Genomic DNA, 25,077 nt, shown 5'->3' with positions numbered 1-25,077 from the left:
TTAGATCCTTTGTCCATTTTTAAATTGGGCTGTCTTTTTATTCTTGAGTTGTAAGAGTTCTTTATATATTCTGTTAATCCCTTATCAGATATATGATATACAACTATATTCTCTCATTCTGTGGGTTGTCTTTTCACCTTCTTGATAATGTCCTTTGATGTACAGAAGTTGTAGTTTTGGGACGCCTGGGTGGCTCAGTGGTTGAGCGTCTGCCTTTGGCTCAGGTCATGATCCTGGGGTCCTGGGATTGAGTACCACTTCAGGGTAGGGAGCCTGCTTCTCCCTCTTAAAGAGAAAAAAAAGATGTTTAAGTTTTGATGTAATCTAGTTTATCAATTTTTCTTTTGTTGCTTGTGCTTTTATCATCAAATCTAACAAACCATTGTCTAATCCAAGGTCACAAAGATGTGTACCCATGTTTTCTTCTAAAGACTGTTATAGTTTTATCTCTTAACATTTAGGTTTCTGATCCTTTCTCTTTTTTTTTTAAGGTTTATTTATTTATTTGGGGGGGGGTGGCAGTGGAGACAGACAGAGGGAGAGTGAGTCTCAAGCCAACTCCATGCTTAGCATAGTGCCCAACATGGGGGTTGATCTCACAATCTGAGCCAAAATCAAGAGTCCTAGACACTCAACTGACTGTGCCACCCAGGTGCCCTGGTTTCTGATCTATTTTGAGTGAATTTTTATATTTGGTGTGAGGTACAAATCCAGCTTCATTGTTTTGCATGTGGTTATGCATTTATCCCAGCACTATTTGTTGAAAAGACTTATTATCCTTTCCTCGTTGAATTGTCTTGGTACCCTGGTCAAATAATCAATTGACCATTAATATATGGATTTATTTCTGGACTCTCAGTTCTTTTCCATTGATCTGTGTGCCTGCCCTTATGCCAGAACCATACTGTCTTGATTATCATTGCTTTCTAGTAACTTTGGAAATCAGGTTGTAAACCCTCCAATTTTGTTCTTCTGTTTCAAGATTGTTTTGGCTGGGTCGCTTACATTGTTATACAAATTTTAGGAACAGTTTGTCAACTTCTGCAAAAAGGAAAGAAAAACCAGCTAAGATCTTGATAGGTATTGTCTTAAATCTATAGTTGAGTTTGAGGAGTATTGTCATTATAACAATATTATGTCTTCAAAAATTCAGATCAGAATACAGGATGTCAAAAAAAAAGAATAATAATAATAATAATAATACAGGATGTCATTCCATTTATGTAGATTTTCTTTCAGTAGTGTGTTATAGTTTCCAGTATATACATCATGGATATCTTTGCTAAATAATGTATTTCTATTATATTCTTTCTGATGCTGTTATAAATGAAATTATGTTCTTAATTTCAATTTTGGGTGGTTTGTTGCTACTGTATAGAAGTACAATTGAAATTTGTACATTAATCTTTTATCCTGCAACCTTACTGAAGTCATTTATTAGGGGTTTTTGGTGGACTCTTTGGGGTTTTCTATATATGAGATCATGTCATATGCATGAGCTTCTTCCTTTCCAATCTGGAGCATTTTATTTATTTTTCTTGCCTAATTGCCCAGGCTAGAACTTCCTGGACAGTGTTAAATAGAAATGACAAGAGTAGACATTCTTGCCTTTTTCTTGATCTTCAGGAGAGAGCTTTCCATCTTTCACCATCAAGTATGTTGTCAGTTGTGGGTTTTTCATACATATCCCTTATCAGGTTGAAGAAGTTCCCCTTATTTCTAGTTTGTTGAGTATTTTTACTGTGAAAGGGTGTTGGAGTTTGTATAATTTTCTTCCGTATCTATTGAGATGATCATGTGATTTTTTACCTTTTATTAATATGATGTGACCCATTGCTTTTTATTGCTGAGCAGTGCTCCATTATATGCATGGTTTGTTTATATTAACGCACCAATTGAAATACATTTGGGCATCTCTACTTTTTGGAAATTGTGAATAATGTGGCTCTGAGCATTCATATAGAAGTGTTTGTGTGGTCATGTTTTAATCCTCTTAAGCAAAACCTAGGAAAGTGATTATTGGGTCATATGATAAGAATTACAAGAAACTGCCAAACTTGTTTTCCAAAGGGGCTTACCACTTCGTATCCCCACCCAGCACTATACGAGAGGTCTAGTTGTTCTACATCCTTACCTAGACTTGATATTATCCCTCTAGTAGCTATTTGAGTGGGTATAGTGGTATCTCATTGTGATTTTAATTTGCATTTCTCTAATGACCAGTTATGTTGAGCATCTTTTCAGGTACCATATTTGCTATACATACATGTTTTTGGTAAAGCGTCTATTCAAATCTCTTACACATTTCTTTTTTAAATTGAGTTGTTGGGGCACCTGGGTGGCTCAGTTAGTTAAGCATCTGCCTTCAGCTCAGGTCATGATCCCAGGGTCCTAGAATTGAGCCCCACAGTAGGCTCCCTGCTCAGCGGGGAGTCTGCTTCTCCCTCTAACCTCTGCCACTCCTTCTGCTCCTGAGCTTTCTTCCTCTGTCTCTCTCAAATAAATAAATGAAATCTTTTTAAAAATAAAATAAATTGAGTTGTTTATCTTATTGTTGAATCTTATTATTGAAAGTTCTTTATTCTGGATATAAGTCCTTTATACAAACAAATAGTTTGCAGGTATTTGCTACCTGTCTATTGCTTATCTCTTCATTTTCTTAACAATGTCTTTTGAAGAGCAAACATTTTTAATTTTGATGAAGTCCAATTTATCAGGTTTTTTTGTTTCATGTTTTTGTGCCCTAGTAAAGAAGTCTTTGCCTATCCCAAGGTCACAAAGATGTTCGCTCTTGTTTTCTTCTACAATTTTGTATTTAGGGTTTTACATTTATATCTTTGATTGACATCAAGCTAATTTTCATGCATCTCATAAGATTGAATTTCTCTTTTTCATTTCTTGCAAACAAATAACCAATTATTCCAGCACCATTATTTCTTCAAATATTTTTTTCTAGTCCTTTCCCTTTTTCTTCTCTTTCTGGGATTCCACTATATGTATATTAGGTCACTGGGAGTTGTCCCACACATCACTGATACTCTGGGTTTTTTTTCCTAGCTGTGTTTCATTTTTGATAGCTTCTAATCTATGTCTCTAAATTCACTAATCTTTTGCAGTATCTAATCTGCTGCTAATTCATCTAGTGTATTTTTTTATTTCACGTATTATCTTGTTCACCTCTGTAAGTTTGATTTGTGTCCCTTTAATGTCTTTCATATCTCTCTTCATCATGTTCCATTTTCCTCTAGATACTTGAGCAAATGTAGCATGTTTATAGTAGCTATTATCACGTCCTTGTCTCTCCTTCCATTATTATTGTTTTTTGGGGGTCTATTTATTAATTTTTCTCCTAGTTATGGGTCATATTTTCCCATATTTCCCACTTTTTTGCATGCTGATAATTTTTTATTAGGTGCCAGACCATATTAATTTTATGTTGTTGAGTATTGGGTTTATTTTATTCCTTTAAAGTGTTGGACTTTGGGGTGCCTGACTGGCTCGGTCACTAGAAAATCACTTCTATCACTTTGTTTTTGAAGCCTGTTGATTCCTCAACTGTAAAATGGGGATAATACCCTCTGAAGACTGGGATAATGAAAGTCACATAAAAAAAAATATGGAGGCATCTGGGTTGCTCAGTTGGTTAAGCATCTGCCTTTGGTCATGATCTTAGGGTCCTGGGATCAAGCCCCAAGTCAGGCTCCCTGCTCAGTGGGGAATCGGTTTCTCCCTCTGTCCCTCCTCTCTTGGTTGTGTTCTCTCCCTCTCTTTCAAATAAATAACATCTTTTCTTAAAAAATGAAAACTTGAAAAGTGATGTTCCAAGAAAGGAAAAATCCAATGTTGGAAGAAAAGAAGCTATCAGGAGTTAAAATTGATAGCAAAACTAAAGAAGTGAGTGATCATCTTATCCAGAGCAGGAGACAGAGCTTCTGCTGGTCCTATGGCCAGGTCCCACATCCAGGCTCACCTCCATTGCTCATATGGCAAAATGTACTTAACTCCTCCCTCCATGTTGGGGCTGGATTTCACGTTAAATAGCATTCCCCAGACTCTGTTGGATTTGCCAGCTATAAACTGCACCTCAGAGCATCATTCCTACAGGTGTTAGAGTGCAGTCCAGTAGTGCCAGGAACTTCTTCAGCCTTACAGTTTCTCCCAGAACTGTAAACTGTAGCACCGGCAGGGGACCGAGGTAGGTGGTCTTCACTCCTCCCTTACCACAGGAGATCTTCCCAGCCAGCTACTTTCTCTCCAGTTGGTTCACACTGTATCTCATTGCCTGAGGATGGAAGAGAAGCCCCACATCTTTTGGGGGGGAAAGGCAGATCTATACAGGGATGTCGATGGTGTGGTACTAGAGAGATTCCGGATTTCCAAATTTTGTCCTGAGTAGCCTGTCACTGACAAAGAACCAGAAACAGTGTTTGCTTAGAAGTAATTTCATGTTTGTATCTTTTGGTTGTCATGTGTTTATCCACAAGTATTTCCTGACTTCCCCCCTGTGTTGGGCAGAGGCAGCTATGGGATGGTGGGTGGAGTCCAGAAGTAAAAGCTGGTCCCACCCGGTGCCCGATGAGCTCACTTTTAGCTGGCCCAAATCCTTTCAGAGCTCCCACCCCGAGCAGGCTCCCAAGCCCAGGAACTGTTTATTTCTTGGGTGGACAAGATAGTCTTCAGATGGTCTTCTGGGAAGTTCATCCTCCTCCCTCAGCCACAGATAAGGAATTCTGTGCTTGGAAAATACATGCCTTTGAGAATATGCTGGGGGCAGAGGAAGGAGGGAATATTTTCAAAGGGATGTGTGTTGGGGCCACACCTGTGTCAGCAGGGCATGAAGGGCTTCAGAGCCCAAAAAACAGAAGGAGGCAAGAAGTAAGCAGCCAGCACCAGTTCAGCATGCTTCTCAAAACAGTCTCCAGGGCAGCCCAGGTGGCTCAGCGGTTTCTCCTGGAGACCCAGGATCAAGTCCCACATCGGGCTCCCCGCATGGAGCCTGCTTCTCCCTCTGCCTGTGTCTCTGCCTGTGTGTATGTGTGTGTCTCATGAATAAATAAAATCTTTAAAAAAAAAAAAAAAAAAAGACACTCTCCAGATCCTTCTACCAGGTCATCCTGCATGTTTGTTGTTGGAGGGGCCCCTGGGGTCAGGATTACAGTGTATTGGGAGGGGCAGAGGATTAAATAGAAGAATGGAATTTCCCTTTGATAAGGAGAAGCCAACGTTTATGAAATCAGTTGAGTTGTTGTTGTTGTTGTTGTTGCAGTTCCTATGGTTTCCTTTTCTCCCCAAATATAATTTTTTTACTGACAAATTGCGTAACAGGACATTAACATTCACAGAGCGTACAAATTATCATCTGATTATTTTTAGAACCAGTTTATCAACTGTTTGAGGTAAGCACTTTTGTTGGATCTGATTACAGATCTCTGACCAGAGCCACGGTTCTTTGAAACAGAAAAAAAAACGGCCACCTTGCTATACATTAGAAGTGAAATCTGCTTTATATTTTCTCACTCCCTACTTTTTTAAGGAGGGTAGAAATTCTGGGAGAAAGAGGGAGCATCCAGGAGACTTCAGAACAGTTACATCTATCTGCAAACTTTTCTTGACCTACTGGTGTCAGAGAACTCAGAGCCTCTTCAATATGTGAAAGAGAAATTTAATCATTTGTTCATTCATTGATTCATCTGAGGCAGAGGGAGCATGTGCAAAGTCAGGCAGAATGGAGAAACTTACTCCGAGTCACGGTGGCAAGTGACCACCACAGTGGCATTGTCAATATCATTGCCACTTACACAGTATCCCAGTAAATGACTTATCCCATAGCAGTGATACTATTCTCTTCCGTTTGGCCTTTTCAATCCTGAGAAGGATCTTTCACCCATCATGAGTGCCGATTGCTACTTAGAACAACTTTGCTGTGACCACTGGGGCTTTGACTTCCCCTAGAACTATCTCTACGGAGCCAAGGAAATACTGTCTTTGGGCGGGCACATTTACTCCCTCTTGCCTATTTTACTTTGGCAAGTTCAGCACAAAATCAGGCTATCTGGATTTATGACTTAACAGTGAAGGCCAGGAGCTTTTGGCTGAACACTAGATGAAGGGGTTGACTTAGGATTAGGGCCTGTGGTGTACAAAAACAAACGCCACTAAACACTAGAGTCACACATTCAGCACAACGAGGTGTTTACACCATGAGGAGCACAGATGAGCTAAGACAGTGGTTCCTGAATAGCAGCACCAGCGTCACCTGGGAATTTGTTAGAAATGTGATCTGGGGGGCCCTGCCCCACACCTAACTGAATCAGGACCTCTGCAAAAGAAGCACACTAACGTCTGAGAAACCTCTGGTCTGAGGTAGCAGCACCACCACCCTTCTGGAAATATGCACAGTGACTAGGGTGCCAGGCAAAACTGCCCTCTATTTTAATTGTTATTTTCCGATCTGTCTCTTTGCTGAGTACTTAGAGTTAAATTCACCTAAATTAAATGCTCTTATGGTGCAACTCCACTGTATCCATAATTATGTGGCAATGATATCATCCCACATTTTCTCCCACAATGTCCTTATTAAGGCTGTTTAGATTAACACGCATCTTTTAAGATTATGTTGATTTTTTAAAAGAAATTTTAACAAATCTGCATGAGTAGCTCAGAAAATCAAAGATAAATGACCCACAGGCCTGCCTTTTGAGGATATGCTCTCCTCTGGGGCAAAGATACACTTCCCTAAATGATAGAACAGAATTTTTGACAAAGGATGCTGTCCCTGCTCAGAATATGTGCTGCTTTTAAATCCTCTTTCAGCAGCCTCGTTGATGTTAGCACCCTACCTTGGTTGGTTAGGGAGTGGCAACTTTGAAATTCAGTTAATTTAGCAATCACTGTTCAGGCAGCAGACATAACACTGAAATCTGCAACTTGCCAAAGAACCAAGGATGCTAGAATAACACAAGTGAGATTACCAGAGGGAATTGTGTGAATGGACCACTGTGCTCCTTCACACAGACACTCTGCTCACTGCCCCGAGGGACTCGGCTGAGTCCCTGTGGTTCCTCCGTAGGAGACCTCTGTTCAGGGTAGTCATGCTGTCCAAACAGATCACACTCAGGAAACTGTTACCAGCTTCCCCAAAAATGCAGTTCCCTTATGCTGGTCCCTGGTGACACTTTCACAATCAAGCTATAACCAAACGATACTATGGGAAATTTTTCTTAAAGCCAGATGTCTTTAAAGAATTGCCCTTTTGGGGCACTGGGTAGCTCAGTGGTTGAGCGTCTGCTGGCTCTGGTTGTGATTCCAGGGTCCTGGAATCGAGTCCCACTGCAGGGAGCCTGCTTATCCGTCTGCCCATGTCTCTGCCTCTCTCTCTCTCTGTCTCTCATGAATAAATAAATAAAATCTTAAAAAAAAAAAAAGAATTGCCCTTTTATGATGACACTGGATTTACTACCGGTTTTGCTGTTGAGATGGCCCTTCTTTCATGAAATAATAAAGATGATGGGTTTTTAACATAGTTCCTGGACAAGATAAAAAGTTGGCAATGTGTACCAGTCTGTCACAGTGTTTTTGACATTTTCTTGATCTTTGGATTCCAAACTTGGGAACTATTTCTCCGTTGAACCAGGACTTAGCACAGCAGGAGGTATTGCCCTTCCAAGTGAAGCCAGCCAGTTAGCCATTCCTTTGAAGGCTAAAAACATGCCTGCTCTAAAGAAACAAAAAGTTAATTTCAAAAACAAAATAAAATATAAGGTTTAAAATCAGCCATACATTGGGATCCCTGGGTGGCGCGGCGGTTTAGCACCTGCCTTTGGCCCAGGGCGCGATCCTGGAGGCCCGGGATCGAATCCCACGTCGGGCTCCCGGTGCATGGAGCCGGCTTCTCCCTCTGCCTATGTCTCTGCCTCCTCTCTCTCTCTCTCTCTCTCTCTCTCTCTCTCTCTCTCTGTGACTATCATAAATAAATTTAAAAAGTTTAAAAAAAAATAAAATAAAATCAGCCATACATTCTTGAGTGACTAAAATGACTGCACTGGTGAGAAAGTCAAAAGACTTTCCAAACAAGGAGGACTAGAAGAAACTCCTAATTAATAAATTTATAAAATTTGTCTAATTTATGAAAAGTAAGATGGGGCCACTAAAGGAGGGACTCGATTCTTTCATTGGAACACTTGGCTTTCCAAGAAAGATCAGAAAGAAGAAAAACCCAAAGCAATCACAATTGAAATTGCAAACAGAAATGTTATCTTCCAGAGAAGAGAAGTGCTAAACCTCACACTGAGGAACCCCATCCAAGAACCAACTTCAGTTTTTTGCATGCTGTCACTGCCGGAAATGGAAATAAATTTCCCCAAGTTGATCTAGACTTTGAAATGCATTTGGTAGGGCAGTGCTCAGCCAGGAGGAAGTCTTGGTTGTGAGAACCATTTGGCCAACTGTCTATCAGCTGTGGGGTGCAGAGCCAGTAAAGCAGTAGCTGTCAAGCCCAAGGGAATCACACTAGAATCACCTGGTGCTTTAAAACCAGGCTTGCCCCAGACATGCGGTCAAGGGTCCCCTACCATTGTTTTTCTAAAGCTCTAGTCACTAGAGCTGCTTATGTGAAAGTATTTGTTACCTCTAACTCCAGCCTCAAGAGCCCCTGGAGGCACAAGGAAGGCACAGGGGGAGAGGGGCTCTGTGGTCCCCACATTTGTGGGAACTCCATAAGAATAGAGTCCTGGTCTTTCTGATGTCTCATGGCTACATCCTAGACTGAGAACAGAACCTGGACCTTCTGAGCCACAGTTGAGGCCGACCTGCCAGAGGCCTTTATTCTAGGGCTTATTCATTCTTTTGAATTCTTGGTGGTTTTCCCTCCTTTGATGTCTATTTGTAAGAGAAAAGAGGTGAAGTACCAGGCTGGAATCAAGTGTGCTCTGCTGGGGACTGCAGACCCCTACTTCCCCACCCATTAACCCTACGGACCCCTGTGAAAGTCGTGTCTTAGGAGCATGGTTCTCAGCTGGGGTACGTAGCAGAATTAGCTGTGGGCTTCTTAAGACTACAGGTGTCTGGGCACCCCCGGTGGCGCAGCGGTTTGGCGCAGCGGTTTAGCGCCGCCTGCAGCCCTGGGTCTGATCCTGGAGACCTAGGATCGAGTCCCGCGTCGGGCTCCCTGCATGGAGCCCGCTTCTCCCTCTGCCTGTGTCTCTGCCTCTCAGTCTCTCTCTCTCTCTCTCTGAATGAATGAATAAATTAAAAAAAAAAAGACTACAGGTGTCTGTGCCCACCTCAAGCCACCTGACTCCAAATATGCAGGCGTGGGATTCAGGTCCGTGTGGTTTTAATAAGCTCTAGTTATGTAGCATCACTTGAGGGCGGTGGTTTTAAAGCATCTGACCCGGCGGCGGCAGCAGCAGCATCACCTGGGAGCTTATTAGAAATGCAAACTCAGCCTCTTCCCCAGATCTCCTGAATCAGACACTTTGAGGGTGAGGCAGCAGTCTGTGGGTTAGCAAGCCCTCCAGGTGATTCTAGGTACACTCCAGTTTGAGAAACTCTGCTTAGGTCATCTCTTTGGGTCTCAGTGCACAAAAAGGTGCTTTTTGGTTTTTTTTTCCTTAAGCAGCAGTTAGGAAAAAATGTCTAAATGAATGTTATTTGATAATTTCCTAGCTTATAGCTCTGACCTAACTACTCCTCTGCTGATACGTTAATTCAGCAAATGAATTCACAGGTCACTCTTTGTCTCTTAACTTCCCCTGGAGCATTTGCCCTTTGCTCCATTAGTCAGCCACCTCTGGGAAGCCTGCAGGGCCCATCTTCAATTTTATTCCCTACTGAAAGCTTTTATTTTGTCTTTTCCCTGTAGAAAATAAGTGCCTGCCACATTTATTTTGGTCCTTCTTAATGGCTTATGTATTCTCTTTACCTCCCATTCCCTGCAACCTTGGGCAAGTAACTTAACCTGTTTCCTCATCTGTAAAATGGAAATAGTACTAGCACCAACGGCTTTAATTAAATGCATTAACTCTTGTTGAGGTGCTTAGAATAGTACTCAAATGTCAGTTCTAAAAGTAATTATTATTCCTAACATTAAATAATGGACATATAACATTCTATAGTGCCCGGCACATAAATATAGCTTTCCTCACTAACAATTTTAGGGCACTAAGCATTTGGCACTTTTGGTAGTTGTCTTTGTCCTCTTGTTAGCTGTAAAGCTTTTTGATAGCAAGTAATTTTTCTTTCTCAACTCTGAATCTCTCTCCGAGAGTACCTTATATATGCTCAGTAAATGCTTATGGAATTGTACTGAATTCCAAAGGCAAGGTAGGCTAAGAATTTCCATAGGAGCCCTTCCTAAGCCTGACTCCATCTTCCTTTTCTTTGGGGGGAGTGCCTTCATTCCCTGGGTTCATGATAATATCATCCTTCCTCGAGGCCCTAGAGGAGGCAAATGTGTCTGGGTACCTGGCTCTTGAGTCCAGTGAACAATGCCCTCTGCCTGAAATCTCTTTCAGATAACAGGTTCCTCTGAAAATTATCCAGAATGGCCTAGACAGTCTTCCTGTTTTTAATTACATTCTAAAGAGCAGATCTCTGAGCCATGTTTCTGACTCCTTGCCAAACAAATGAAATTCCTTTTTAAGGCAGTGTTGTCCTGAGGCAGCGGTGGGTGGGAAGGGGAGGGAAGTGGTACCTGAAGACCACGTGGTGCGCGGGTCTCATTACTAAATCGTAGTCAGATGGGTTTTTAGGCACCGAAAATAAAAGAGCAGAGGTATGTCTGTAACCACAGTTGGCAGATGGTGGATAGTGTCTTCCATGGGACCCAGTCATATTAGAGCTTGAGCCCCCACTTAGCCTTTTGAGGCAAACTTCTTTTTGTAACAATTTGATGTGTAATGTGAATAGTCCATATTTTTAAATCCTGGAATATTGCAAGTTTATAAGATTTTGCAATTTCAAGTAAGTGTTTTTATTACCATAATCTTTCACATTTCTATTACGTATATGATAGTTTTTTCTAGAAGTCAGTAGTGTTCACCAAGTTATGAGATACTTAAATTTCAGCAAGACCTTTGATGAAGTCTATCCTGATGTTCTTGCAGATGAAATTCTAGGCACAGAATGATCAAGGTAGGAGGATTTAGAACTGATAATGAGTCGGTAAGAGTTTGGAGTGGGCAGGTCAGGGGAACGGCGGGGGTGGGCAGGGAGCTGCCTCTGATGCTCACTGATGTCCTCTGTCCTCCACGCTGGCCCAGTTCACAGTTTCAGTAATTATTTGATTGCAGGCATTTATGGCATGCTTGTCACACTGAGGTTTACACAACTTCTGTTGGACGATGGATATGTTCTGTGGAGCATCTGGGTTTGGGGACATACCCAAGACCCCTCCCCCAGTCAGTTGCCAGTGTCACCTGTTTTACTCCCTCACTACTTTCTCAAATCCATCTTCTCCCTATCCCTTCCTTACTTCAGAGCCTCATCATTTCTCCCCTAGACTACTCCTGACTTTGTTGCTTATAGTAATCCATCAGTGGCATTCCCTAGCCTCCAGAAGAATGCCCAGGCTCCTTCACATGGCCTAAGAGGTTCTGAATGTCCTGGCCACCATACTTCTCTGGACTCTTCTCCTACTATTCCCCACCTCGAACTCCATGCTCTAATGATATCAGACTGCCTGTAGTTCCCCACACCATCCATTCTAGTTCATTCCTATGGCCCTTTGCTCTGCCTTTGGTGGCTCCAACACATTCTCCTTTCCCTTCCCCTTGAAGACTCAGATTATCATTTACACCACAGTATTGGAATTACCTGGTCATTCCTTTCTCACTCTCAAACTAGACTATAAACTCCTCAAGGGCAGTGTTCTTATTTTACTTAGTGCCCTTCATGCAGTAAGTAGGCAATAAGTGTTTTTTGATCAGAAGTAAAAATACAAAAAGATCCTGGCAACCTAAAAGGGAGACCATAAAACTTAAGAGATAAACTATACCAGTGGTTCTACTTGGGCTTAAAACAAACAAACAAACAAAAAAAAACAGGTCCCAATCTAAGCACTGAGTACAAGGTGGGAGAAAGATGACTCACCACCGTCAGTAGACCATGTAAAAAAAGAAAGGCTGTGGTTTTAGTTGACTTTAAGGTCCATGAGTCAACAGTGTGATGCAACTGCTGTAACCTAGTGTCAGAACAGGGAAAGTCATCGTCCTGTGGTCATACCACATGGGAGAGTCATGTCCATTCTGTGGCGTCAGACCTTGAGAGAGGTAGAGCACGTCCAAAGGAGGGCAGCTAGAAGAGTGAGAGAAGACGAACCCCACCATATGGGGAGTAGTTGAAGGAAGTAGGGGTGTCTCCTCTGGGGAAGACAGGGGCTCTGATGCCTGAAGGGCTCACGGAGAACCTCAAAATGCCAAATTAGGCCAGTGAGTAGAAAGTCTCAAAAGAACTCAGTGACACTTGGATCTACTAACAGTGGAATAGTCTGTCTTATGAGCTCTGAGTCACTGTAGGAGTAGATCAGGAGCCTCCGAGGAAAGGTGCTACAGAGGAATCTGAGCCCCTAAAAGAAGTTTGAACTAGATGTGCTTTTATCCTGCTCAACTCTGAGGCTTAGTGATTCAGGAGGTCCCTGAGTCCATAATACTGAATGTTGGGAAGGGGTGCCAGGAGCACATTCTCTGATCCAGGAGCCTTTTGTCCCTCTGGGGGAGACATTATGAATTACCCAAACAGAAATTGCTTCTGAGCAAAGGTAATAAGTGACTAGCCCACTTAGGTTCAGACTTGTGGCTCATGTCTTCAGACTTCTGAACATAGATGGGCTAGTCACTTATTACATCATTCCTGTGAAATCTATCCAAGAATGGTGCCTGGTAGTCCACCCCGTGTACTCAGAGCCTTGCATTCTCCATTGTCCTTTTGTGGAACTTTCAATAAAGTGATTACCTCTTTTCCTTTACTTTTTTGTTTTTTTTTTTTTTTTTTTTTAGCTGTGGAGTGTCTTGGCTTCTGGGAGGATGTCAGAAGGATCATCTCAGGATCAGAGCTGATAACGGGATTCACCTATACCTTCACGGTGCCAGGCCTGCCCCAGTACCTCCAGAGTCTCACCAAACTAGCCATCACCACAGCGGCAGTGGCGGCCCAGGCTGGAGAGCAGGCAGGGAACATTCCCATATCCTTCTCTCAGCTGTTGGAGTCTTCCTTCCCTGAAGTGCGCCTGCTGACATTAGAAGCCCTGCTGGAAAGGTTCTCAACAGCAGCCTTGGGATTAGGAGAGAAGGGGCTGCCACCTTTGCAGCGGAATATGGGGGAGACATTCTTGATGTTGGCTGTGAAGGAAAATCACCCGGAATGCTTCTGCAAGGTAAAGTCTCTTGCGTACTGACTGTCCCCTTCACCATAACAAGATCACCTAGACAGGTTTGGGTTGGGCTTCTCCAAGAGCAATAGGAAGAAGGTACAGCATCCAGTGGGCAAGAATGCTCTTCATATAGTGTTTGTCATGGCCTCATGCATGGAAGGGCACTAAAAAAGTGATAACGATGATAATGATGATGGCAGTAAGCCAAGACAGAGATTGAGAGGAAGCCACTCAGTGCTGTAAGAAATGCAGCATTGAAAATTGGCTATAGACTGTGGCAGAGGGCAGTCTTTGTCAGTGTGGCTATTTGGGGACAGATGGCCACCTAGAAAGGAAAGGAAAGGGCACTGACCTAGGAATCAGGGCATCTAGACTCTGATCTCAGGTCACCTAGGTCCCTTGGGTGTGTCACTGCTCTACCCTGTCTTGGTCTCCCAAAAATAGTAAGGGAGAAATAAGAAGTCCGTGAGGCTTTTTGAAAGATAGACCCTCTTATTGGTATAAGTGATGATTATTTGGCTTTGGAGACTTTTTCCTGAATAATTTTTTTTTTTTTTAACACACAGATATTGAAAATTCTCCATTGCATGGACCCCAGTGAGTGGCTTTCCCACATGCAGCGCTGTATCCACCTCACCCCAAAGGAGTTCCTGATCTGGACAATGGATATTGCTTCCAGTGAAAGGTTTGCCCCTGTATTCCATGTGCAACCTCAGTGTGACATGTGCTCCATCCCAGCAGTCACTTACATAATGAACTTGAGCACAGTCCTCCCCTAAGGGCTTGGGTTCTGGGTTTCCTTCTGAATCTCATGAGCATGTTCTAAGCTCAAGCCGTAGAATGATGTCAGAGTTTCACATTAATAACCAAATGGTAATTACCTCTGGAGGCATTTGTATGGCCAAGAGGTGAGCATTTCCACCTTTCACAATGGAATGGATTACAGACTATCTGCAAAAACCCATCCATATATAAAGTATATTTGGGTTTATTTTTTGTGTGTTTTGGCTTACTTTGTCTAGGTCTGAAGTTCAAAGTGTAGCTCTGAGACTTGCCTCCAGAGTGATTGCCCACCACCTACAGATGTGTGAGGAGGTAAGGCTGATTTGGCCTCTGGCCTAGGGTCTGGGTTTTTGCGCCCTTCTTTACTGGGAAGGTATCGACAAAGGTGAACTGTCTCAGCAAGCAGAATCACTGAGGCATGTATGCGCAGCCTCTACAAAAATGTTATTCTTTTTGGTTTTTCACTTTGGGTATAACTTATGTAAAATTTTCTGAGTCAGCATTTCTTTTTTCTTGTCCTGGGCATACTTGATTTGAATCCGTGAGGGTAACACAACCTCCTCTCCTACAACACATCCACACCCACACTCACACATTCACACACATGCCCAAACCCTTTTATTTTTCCTATTTAAAGATTTTAGTTATTTATTAGAGAGAGAGAGTGAGTAAGAGAGCACAAGTTGGGAGAGGGGCAGAGGGAGAAACAGTCTCCCTCACTGAGGAGGGAGCCCAACGCGGGGCCCAATCCCAGGACTGCAGGTTCATGATCTGAGCAGAAGGCAGCTGCTTAATGGACTGAGCCACCCAGGTACCCCTAGACCCTTTTTTTAAAGAACAAGTGAGCAAGTCACTAGGATTGCATCCTGGCCAACTAAGTATGAAAATACATCCCTAAGGGTTAACTATTTCCCCAGAACATGGCCTAGCTGACTTTGGATGGAGGCCCAGATGTGCTTTATCTCTCTCACATGTCCTTTAGGGGAGAGGTGGAACGAGAGTAACCAAAACAGCTTCCTAGGAAGATGCCCTGAGACAACTACATGTATACTTAGGGGCATATGAGAAAGCTGCCATCAGAGAATTATTAAAAGTAGAAGGCAGTCGATACTACAGTAAAGTTACCTGAAGCTCCTGGTTACATGTGACCATACTATCATAGTGGCAGCATAACATCGCAGATTCCAGTTCCTTATGGTAAAGTGGCATAGCCAGAGGTGCAGGAGATCAGATGGGCAGGGATAGAGGGACAGTGTCCTGAGTGAGAAGGAGCTTTAGATCATGACTAGGAAAGAGGCCCAAGAAATCCAGAGGAGGAAGGGAGTGTAGGCATGCTAAGGAGAAGACTTCACAGAGGAGGTCGTTGAGTTCAGAGAGCAGGGACTGGGCAGAGGGGACAAAGGGTGAGAACTAAACAGATCCATGGTTTCCTTGGGTCATTCAGAGACACACCAGGAGGCCAAAGCTTGCTGGTCACTAGGAGAAACAAAGAGCAAAAAAAAAAAAAAAAAAGTCAGTGGTATGTATTGGGGGTTTAAAGGGGAGAGGTTTGTAAGAAGGGAGAGGATTTGCTGGAAAAAACTACAGCCCAGAGGGAAAAAAATTCTAAGCAAATAGTCACAGGACAGCCTATCCCATCTGCCAAAAGACATCGTTCTCATCTACAGGCGTCTACGTTTTCATCTACTACTAACCAGTAGTCATGTGCTTCTTAAAGGCAGTACTTGATACTCGAATGAAACATTTGATAAAATTGGGAGATTTCCAGGGAGAGAAAAATTAACAAAACCATAGAAAAACACATGAAGGAAGTTCCCAGAGAGATCTGGGTTTTTTTTGTACATTAGGAGTCAGCCTCTTCCTCAAGGTCTAAGATGCTCATCAGTTTAGTTCCACAGAGGCCCATTAACAGTTATTTTGAACAGTTAAAGAGACTTCTTTTTTTTTTTTTTTTTAAGATTTTATTTATTTATTCATGAAAGACACAGAGAGAGACAGAGACAGAGATACAGGCAGAGGGAGAAGCAGGCTCCATGACGGGAGCCTGATGCGGGACTCGATCTCAGAACTCCAGGATCACGCCCTGAGCCGAAGGCAGGCACCAAACCACTGAGCCACCCAGGGATCCCAAGAGGCTTCTTTAATAGGGGAAGTAAAGTATATTTTGAACAATAATCCCATTTCTAGAATACATAGAAAACCAGGGTTTAAAAGATGGAGACAATCCCAATGTCCATCAACTGATGAATGGGTGAACAAAATGTGGTATGTCCATTCAATAAAATGTTATTCAGTCACAAAAAAGTAATGAAGTGCTGATATATCTATAACGTCAATGAACTTTAAAAACATTCTAAAGGAAAGAAGACAGTCACAAAAGACCACATATTGTATGGTTCACTTTATATGGAATGTCCAGAATAGGCAAACCCATAGAGATAGAAAGTAGATTAATGGTTTAAGGCTGTGAGTGGGGAATTTACAAGATGGGGCAGAGAGGGTTTTGTAACTAAAGGATACAGGATTTCTCTTTTTGGTGATGAAAATGTCTAAAATTGACTGGTAGTGAGTGTACAAACCTATGAGTATACTAAAAACTCAACTATATACTTTAAATAGGAGAATTGTATCATGTGAATTGTATCTCAATTTTTAAAAAGCTGTTACTTTAAAAAAAAAATAGAGCTTTGTTTAAACAATAATGTTAGGATACTGCTTTAAATGTTACAGCAGAAACACTTAAATACAGTGGCTTAAACTAGATCACAGCAGTCAAAGCAGATAGAGTGGCTTGACAATATTGGGCCCCCAGGCTCTTGTACCTTCTTGTCCTGCCATTCTCAACATGGCTTCCATCTTATGGCCCCAGATGGTGGCTCCAGCTTCCACCATCTTGTCCTTGTTCAGGTAGCAGGAGAAGAGAAACCCAGGAAGGAAAGGTCACATGTGTTTCCTAAGGCTTGACCTAAAAATAATGCACCATTAATCAGAACCTAATCACATATTACTCTCAAGTGCCAGGGCGTTTGGGAAATGTAGTCTTTAGCTGAGTGCCTACGCACCCAGCCAAAAATCTAAGGTTCTGTGCCTTAAGATAGAAGGAACCTGGGGTAGGGGACGAGAGGTGGAGGTGGGGGGGGATATGCCTGGGTGGCTCAGTCAGTTAAGATAGAAGGAACCTGGGGTAGGGGACGAGAGGTGGAGGTGGGGGGGATATGCCTGGGTGGCTCAGTCAGTTAAGATAGAAGGAACCTGGGGTAGGGGACGAGAGGTGGAGGTGGGGGGGATATGCCTGGGTGGCTCAGTCAGTTAGGCATCTGCCTTTGGCTTGGGTCATGATCTCAGGGTCCCGGGATCAAGCCCTGAATGGGACTCCCTGCTCAGCAGAAAGCCTGCTTCTCCCTCTCCTCTCTGCTCATGCTCTCTCTCACTATCTCTGTCACTCTCTCTCTCTCCAATAAAATGAATAAATCTTTAAAAAAAGAAAAAAAAAGGAAGGAGCATCAGGTTATTGAAGAAAATGGTATTATTTGCTGCCGTGGTCTTTTCCCAAAAGGCTTGTCTTTACTGAAGCTATCAAATACACCAATGTTATGGTACCCTTTTTTTTTTTTTTTTTGCGTCAGAAAGACTCCAGGAACTTGCTTACTAGTTTTAGTGACTCAGTATTACTGAAAGACAAGTCACATTTTCTTCCCTGGGCTTGTTTATTTCCCCCTAGTTGGGCTGGGAAAGCAACTACAAAAACCTTTCTTCCCTGCAGTAAGAGCTAATTTGCAGATCCTATGTGGTATAGGTGGCTCGTACCTAGTTCCATGTCAGCCCTTAATTGCGTCTGCTCAACTGTCATACACTCTGTGCTTTCAGACCAGGGACTCAGTGGCCCCCACACTGAAGCAGTGGGTTCAGTTGGTCGTCTCATCCTGTGGAGAACACCTTCCCACAGAGTCCAGGCTGGCTGCTGCCGAAGCCCTCACCAGCACCACACCGTTCTTGCTTACCAGCCCCCATCCCGTTCTTGGTAAGTGCTCTGGGCTAGGGGAAGCCCGTTGCACCAAATGAGTTAAAAGTGTGAATAGATACTCCAGAGTAGAAAAGAAGGGAAGATGAAACTGACCCATGTGCACCATACTTTTGCATCTTTCACATGTGTTCCCCCCACCCTCCTAACTCCTCATGTTTCACCAAGAGCCTCTTAACCGGCCTCTTTCTTTCAGCCTTGCCCCCAAAGCCATTCTCCTTATGCTTCCAAAAGCTTGTGTGGTCTTTCCAAAATACAGAACTGATCATTTCACTCCACTTCTTAAAGCCGTTGAGTGGGTTCCCATTGCCTTCAAGATAAAATCTAAATACCCTTCCAAATCTAAATCTAGATTTTAGATTTAAAATCTAAATACCCTGCTCAGCCCTCCCTGCTCATCGGCCACATTCCCCAACACAGGCTCCATACATCATTGGCAGGGAACAGTCCTTGAGACAAACTGCTGCTTGAATGACTTCTGTTTGTCTTTCAAGACTCAGCCTAACTGTCATCTCTTCCAGGAAGCCTGATGCAGTGATCTTGGTGAGAAAGGAATGGTCAGGGTGAAGCCAGGGCATTGAGGAGGAAGAAAGGACATGCTCAAGGAGTGTTTAGGAAGTAACTCAGCAGGACTCCATAGAGGTTAATGTGAATGGAAGATTCAAAGAATAAGAACGAGCCACAGTCCCAGCATCCATGGAGCTGTCAGTGTAGTTGTGGAGAAAGGAAATAATTGTTTTTTTAGATGGTGAGATTCAGATTTTAAGCCAGCACAGTTCAGACCAGTGAAATGTCTCATCCCTGGATCTCCCTGGGAAACAAAGTTGTCTTTGATAATCCTTTTAATTCTTTCTTCTAAGTGACTTCCAGGCATTTTTCTTAGACCCAAAGGAGGACTGGAAGGGGCCTTCATTGATGGTGATTTTTTTTTTTTAAGATTTTATTTATTTATTCATGAGAATACACAGAAAGGAGAGAGAGAGAGTCAGAGAAATAGGCAGAGGGAGAAGCAGGCTCCACGCAGGGAGCCCGACATGGGACTTGATCCCAGGTCTCCAGGATCAGGCCCTGGGCCGAAGGCGGCGCTAAACCGCTGAGCCACCTGGGCTGCCCCATTGATGGTGATTTAATCATCAGACCCAGAGGAATAAGAAAAAAAAAAGTTTTGATGAAGCTTCTCCAATTAGTATATCATTTACAGCATTTTCTGGGTGACTCTGGATACTGTAATGCTAGCTCATATCAGGCAAAATGTATGTAGAATAACCTAGAATGCTGAGTGAAATGTACTAGTTAAAAGCCATGGTTCATAATTAATTTCTGGAACCGGTTATAACATTATAGGTAATGAGGAAGAAGGCCGGTGGTGGTGATGGCTATAAGAGCGTGACAAATAGGTACAGAACTGAGAGACAACAGACATGAAAGTGCATGGGGACAAGTTAAGGACAGAGCAGTCATTTAAGGAAAAAGAAAAATTGAAATGGACTAAAGAAAGAAGACTGAAGATCTCAGTGGGGATAAATGACCAAGCTTTAAAGAAGCAAATATTAAGAAAGGAAAATATTAAACCCTAAAGAACAATTAGAATGGATAGATTGTGAAAGACTGCATAAAATTTAAAGCCAAAAAAAAAAAAATTTAAAGCCAGATTTAAAACAGAAAAGAGAGAACAAAACCCCAGAGAGAACGTTGCTGTTCTTGGTATGACTAACGCCCTGTAAACTCTGCTACCAGGTTCTCTGCAGGCAGATGAGAGAGAGGGTAGTTGGGTAGTCTAAGGAGACTTCGTAGGACAGGGTAGGTACCCCATCGAAAGGTTAGGGATGATGGAGTGATGGTTTCCTGTGGCTTACCCACTGTGACTCTGCCCAAGCCTGGGCCCACCCCCTGGACAGCACATACCCTTTCCATGAGGCACAGCCACACGTTTCCATCCCTGACCTCTCCTTGTCTTGTGTCCTTGGTGTTCCTTGCTATTGCTCAGGAACAAATACTGTCTTTTCCTCTCCCATTGTCCATAGCAGCAGCACCTGGCACAGGGACCACACAGAGTTCCTGCCCAAGGAACTCTGGTGGTCAGATAGCAGGCCCCACACAGACTCGTCCCAGGCTATCATGGATGATTCCCTGCCCTTTTCAGTTCTTACCACCACCACCTCAAAGTATAATCTTTTTTTTTTAAGATTTTATTTATTTATTCATGAGAGACATAGAGAGAGAGGCAGAAACATAAGAAGAGGGAGAAGCAGGCTCCCCACAGGGAGCCGGATGTGGGACTCGATCCTGGGACTCCAGGATCACCCCCTGAGCTAAGGCAGATGCTCAACCACTGAGCCACTCAGGGTCCCCCCAAAGTATAATCTTGATTGAAACTTTGCTTTCAGAATTTATAAGCTCCAGCAGTCACTCAAATCAACACTGGGCTAGTTTCCCCAAAGCATTCTTGATGCATAAAATTTCATTCCTGAGAATCATGAGTCATTGTGGACAGCTGGGGCCAGGGCCTTAGTCAGCCGTGCCGCACCTTCTGGGGGGCCTTGCCTTGGGCTGCTTGCCTCCAGAAGCCTTCCTCCTCAAAAAGACAGACATTTCCAAACTGCCTCCTTAGGGCCCTGTCTCTTCCCTGTTTATCCGACTGCCAAGTCTTCTTTTCTTGAAATACCCAGGAAGAAAAGAATGGCTGTTGCTCATTAAATACTGCTGTCTTCCACCATGGATTTAAAGCACTATTTGTACCTGCTTATAAATTGAACCATAGGTCATTTGAATCCCTTTTGGTCTTAGGATTGCAGGATACACTTGCTCTCTGGAGATGTGTCCTTACCCTCCTGCAGAGTGAGGAGCAAGCTGTCAGAGATGCAGCCACGGGAACGGTAGTGACTGCAATGTCACAAGAAAACACCTGCCGATCAACAGGTACCTCATTCTTACCCTTTTGCAGCAGCTTACTGCTCCCAGACAGAAGTTGGCACACTTTTTCCGTAAGTAGCCAGAGAGTGGATATTTTAGCCTTTGGTGGCCATTTGGTTTCTGTCTCAACTCTGCTGTTTTGATGGGAAAGCAGCCCTAAACAACAGATAAACGTGTGGGCATGACTGTGTTCCAGTAAAACTTTACTTACAGAAATAGGCTGCTGCCCAGATTTGCTGACCCCTGCTCTAAGACATCATGGAGAAAAATTGTCTTCAAAGACAGAAATCTAATAGGCAGTGCTTTTTACTAGTTACATTGTCTTTTTTTTTTTTTTTTTTTTTTTGCCATTCTTTTTAAATAAGGCTAAGTCCTGATTATCTGTGTGGTTACATAACCTGGGAATCAAAGCTCCATCATTTTGTACTTCTATTAATTTTTGCCTGTGATAAAAACGGATGCGTGTGAGTCAAGTTAACTTGGAGTAGAAGCAAGGTCACACCTCTGGACAAGTGGCCAGCTGGGAGGATGACTGCCCTGGTGGACTTGGATTCCCTTCACTAGGGTTGTCACAAAAGATCTCTGGGTCAGCCATCCCAAGGAGAAGCAAGAACACCATTTGGAGGCAAGAGATCACAGGCCTCTGTAAACAAAGAAGTTTACCTTGATAGCAGAATGGGAAAGGGAATAGCCATATAGGGTTTGTAACGAACTCTGGGCTCCTCATCCCAGTGGTTGGGGATCTTGGGGGCTTCCCTTGGAATATGAACTTCCTTGTACCAGAGTCTTCTGTTGTAGTGGCATATATGGGAGAAGCTGGTTTTTTAATAATCTCTTTGTAATCTGCTCCAGAGCACATTTGATCAGGACCAGCTTTGCCTCTCAGTGGGAAGACACAGTTTGATCTGGTAGTGATGTGTAAGCTGCCCTCTCCTCACCCCTTTCCCACCCTGTCAGAGTTCCTGGGTATGTAATTCTGCCATTAGTGATTCATTCCTTTTTCCTACTGTGTGTTTCCCTTAGAAGGACACACAGAGCATCCAGCAAGTGCTCAGTAAATATTTGGTGGAGTATAATACTCACCAGATCTCTCTAGGACCCTCTCCACCAAAAATGGGAAAGGTTATTACATCCTGGAACTCATCAGTGGACTTACTCCTTCCTAATCTTGATAACTGTTCCCTGACTATTTTTTACTTCTTTCAGAATTTCTCCCAAGTTCATCTAGAGTAAAAGTGTATTACCACAGTCTTCCTCCTATTAGTTTGAATTTTTCCTCAAGAAATACAAACCAATAATCATATATTGAGTGCCTTTCACACGTAAAAATCCATGTGTAAAGCCTCTGAGGGAAGAATAAATGTAAAAGACTACCTATTTTTGTATTCCTCGCCTTGGCCCATAAAAAGAGGTATGAAAAAGACAAGAGGGATCCCTGGGTGGCACAGCGGTTTGGTGCCTGCCTTTGGCCCAGGGCGCGATCCTGGAGACCCGGGATCAGGTCCCACGTCGGGCTCCTGGTGCATGGAGCCTGCTTCTCCCTCTGCCTGTGTCTCTGCCTCTCTCTCTCTCTCTCTCTCTCTCTCTGTGACTATCATAAATAATAAATTAAAAAAATTAAAAATTAAAAAAGAAAAAGACAAGAATTCTATAATAATTAAATGTGGTGTGCTACCCTGGACCAGGTCCTGTGCTAGAAGGGATGAAAAGCCGTACAGGAAATTTCTAGAAGAACTGACAATATTGAAATATTGTCTGTAGATTAAAATCAATGTTAAATTTCCTGTATTTGATAACTGTACTGTGGTTTTGTAAGAAAATATTTTGTTCTTAGGAAATCTACAACAGCAATATTAAGGCATAAAAGAGGCATGACACCTGCTACATACTCTCAGATGGTTCAGGGAAAAAAATTGTGTGTGCATGTAAATAGTGAGCACAGATATGGGGTTACTATACTTGCATCTTTTCTGTATATTTGAAATTATTTCAGAATAAAATGTTTTTTTAAAATATCCAGTTCCACAACTTGAAAACACCAACGCAGCATATACTGCTAGACCATCTGACTGGTTTACCAACAATTCAGCCCATGTGGTGACTCCTTTCCCCTAAGTTATATGAAAGCATCCTACCCACCCACTCCCCCTGTTTTGTTTTGTTTTGTTTTTTGTTTGTTGTTTTTTGTTTTACTCATTTTGAGTGAATTTTTGCATCCAAAAAAATCAGACCCAAGCCAGATTCCTCAAAGGTCTCAGCAACATAATATCACTGTGTGGGGACACTCGCTCACCACTTTCTCATGTGTTCCTTGTTCAGTCTGGCAGCAGTACTTAGACAGAACCTCTGTAATACAGCTTGGTTTTCTCAAGCAAAAAAATATATATCTTTCTGTTTGGAACTGAAAAGTAGCTGAAGGCTGAGGATCACTGATTTTTCGCTTTAGTCAGAAGTTCAGCCCGCTGATTCACGAGAACAATATTGTCTTGTTTTGACATTTCTTAAGGATATCAAGTGGCTGATGGTAACTTTTCTCATTCCTTCAGCATGCAGGGATCTTGTAGACTACACTACTAATGGTTTGCTCTGTGGTGTCCAAAGTTAATCATCACTATTGAGTCTTGAATAGCTTGAGAACACATGTCCTTAGTTTTGTCCCCAAGTCAATGGTTTAACGAATGCCACAGTATAATATTATTAAATCATGGCAATATTTAATGTTTTCTTTGAGAAGGTTAAATATTGTAAATAATAACAATAATAATTCTCGCTTTACCTCCTAAGAATAAAGTAAAACACAAGGATTCCCTGCCTCTGAGACCCCATCCTATAAGTGAGGGCTAGACGTGGTCCGAGAGCTTTGTACGTACACTATCGAGTAGTGTGCTGGGTACACAGGGATATGCAAGGTGCATCTTGACTGTGTGGTCTAGGGAGGTCCCTGAGAGTGGGGCTGGCCCAAAAGACAGGGTAAATGGGACCCAGAGGGGAGCTTTACAATGCAGAAGAAGATAGAGCCAGAACTTGGGAGAGTCGGGGAGAGCTTGGGAGCCGACTAGGGGGCCACATGGCCAGAACACAGGCAGAGGCCAGGGGAGCGGGGTGGAAGAGAAAGCACACTCTCTTAGGATGATTCCGAATGCCAAGTTAACGGTCTCCTTCTATAGGTGATAGGAGGCTGGAGAGGGCTCTAAAGCGGGGAGCAGTGTTGCCAGTGGCGTGTCTGAGGAGCTTTTTCTAGCAGCTGTGTGCCAGGGGACCTGGGCTGGGGTCCGGGAGGGAGGCCAGCTGGGAGCAGGTAGCAAAGATCCTCCCGAGCCGCTGTCAGTGGAGATGGGAGGGGAAAGCATGGCAGGTTGACTGCTGGTGCTGGCAGGAGTGGGCGAGAAGGGAAAGCAGAGAGGGCTCTGAGGCCTCAAACCTGTGAGGTGACCCTGGAGAAACACCCGGATGCGCCTCTGGCACTGACAGAGCAGTTGAGCCGTCACCTCCCAGGAAGTGAAACTACCAGGAATCGGGAAGGGGACGGAGACTACAAGACACTGTGATCTGGGACAGAGTATTCCTCAGGCCGTGGGGAGATGGGTGATGGAAACTGAGAGGGCAAGAGGGGGCTTTTACCTCCTGCAGGCTCCGCCCTGCCCTGTCCGGCACACCTCACAGTTATCCTGGGAGCCCCAGTGCGGGTTCTGGAAGGCACAGAAGAGGCAAGTGCTAAACCAGTCATTCAGACCGCATCCCTAGCTTGTCACTTTGCCCACGGCTGGTTTCAGGTGTAGATTTGTGGCATCCGTTGGTTAATGATCCTGGGAGGCCTGGTGAAAATAACCCCATGCTTCATCCCGCATGGTCACCTGGAAAGTGAAACACACAGCCCGTCAACAACTCTCTGAGTGCCCCCAGGGAGCCCAGCTTTGCAAGCATGACCTAAGGAAGCCCCAGCAGCACCACCCTCTCTAGCTCCCTACTCCTAGATTAGCCACCGAGTGCT

The 25,077-nt window shown here is 43.4% G+C and overlaps 1 protein-coding gene across 2 annotated transcripts in view; it reads left to right on the top strand.

Moving 5' to 3' along the window:
• Window positions 1-25,077, top strand: part of THADA (THADA armadillo repeat containing) — a 329,408-nt gene that overhangs the window by 255,821 nt on the left and 48,510 nt on the right. For both annotated transcript variants that reach the window (XM_025992555.2, XM_025992556.2), the window contains exons 33-37: window positions 12,996-13,372; window positions 13,936-14,054; window positions 14,392-14,464; window positions 18,020-18,173; window positions 20,961-21,092. In XM_025992555.2, coding sequence (XP_025848340.2) covers window positions 12,996-13,372; window positions 13,936-14,054; window positions 14,392-14,464; window positions 18,020-18,173; window positions 20,961-21,092 — 855 coding nt within the window. The remainder of the gene's footprint in view (window positions 1-12,995; window positions 13,373-13,935; window positions 14,055-14,391; window positions 14,465-18,019; window positions 18,174-20,960; window positions 21,093-25,077) is intronic.

Source organism: Vulpes vulpes, chromosome 16 (genome assembly GCF_048418805.1).
Source record: "Vulpes vulpes isolate BD-2025 chromosome 16, VulVul3, whole genome shotgun sequence".
Classification (NCBI taxonomy): domain Eukaryota; kingdom Metazoa; phylum Chordata; class Mammalia; order Carnivora; family Canidae; genus Vulpes; species Vulpes vulpes.
This window is presented reverse-complemented; position numbering and strand designations above follow the sequence as displayed.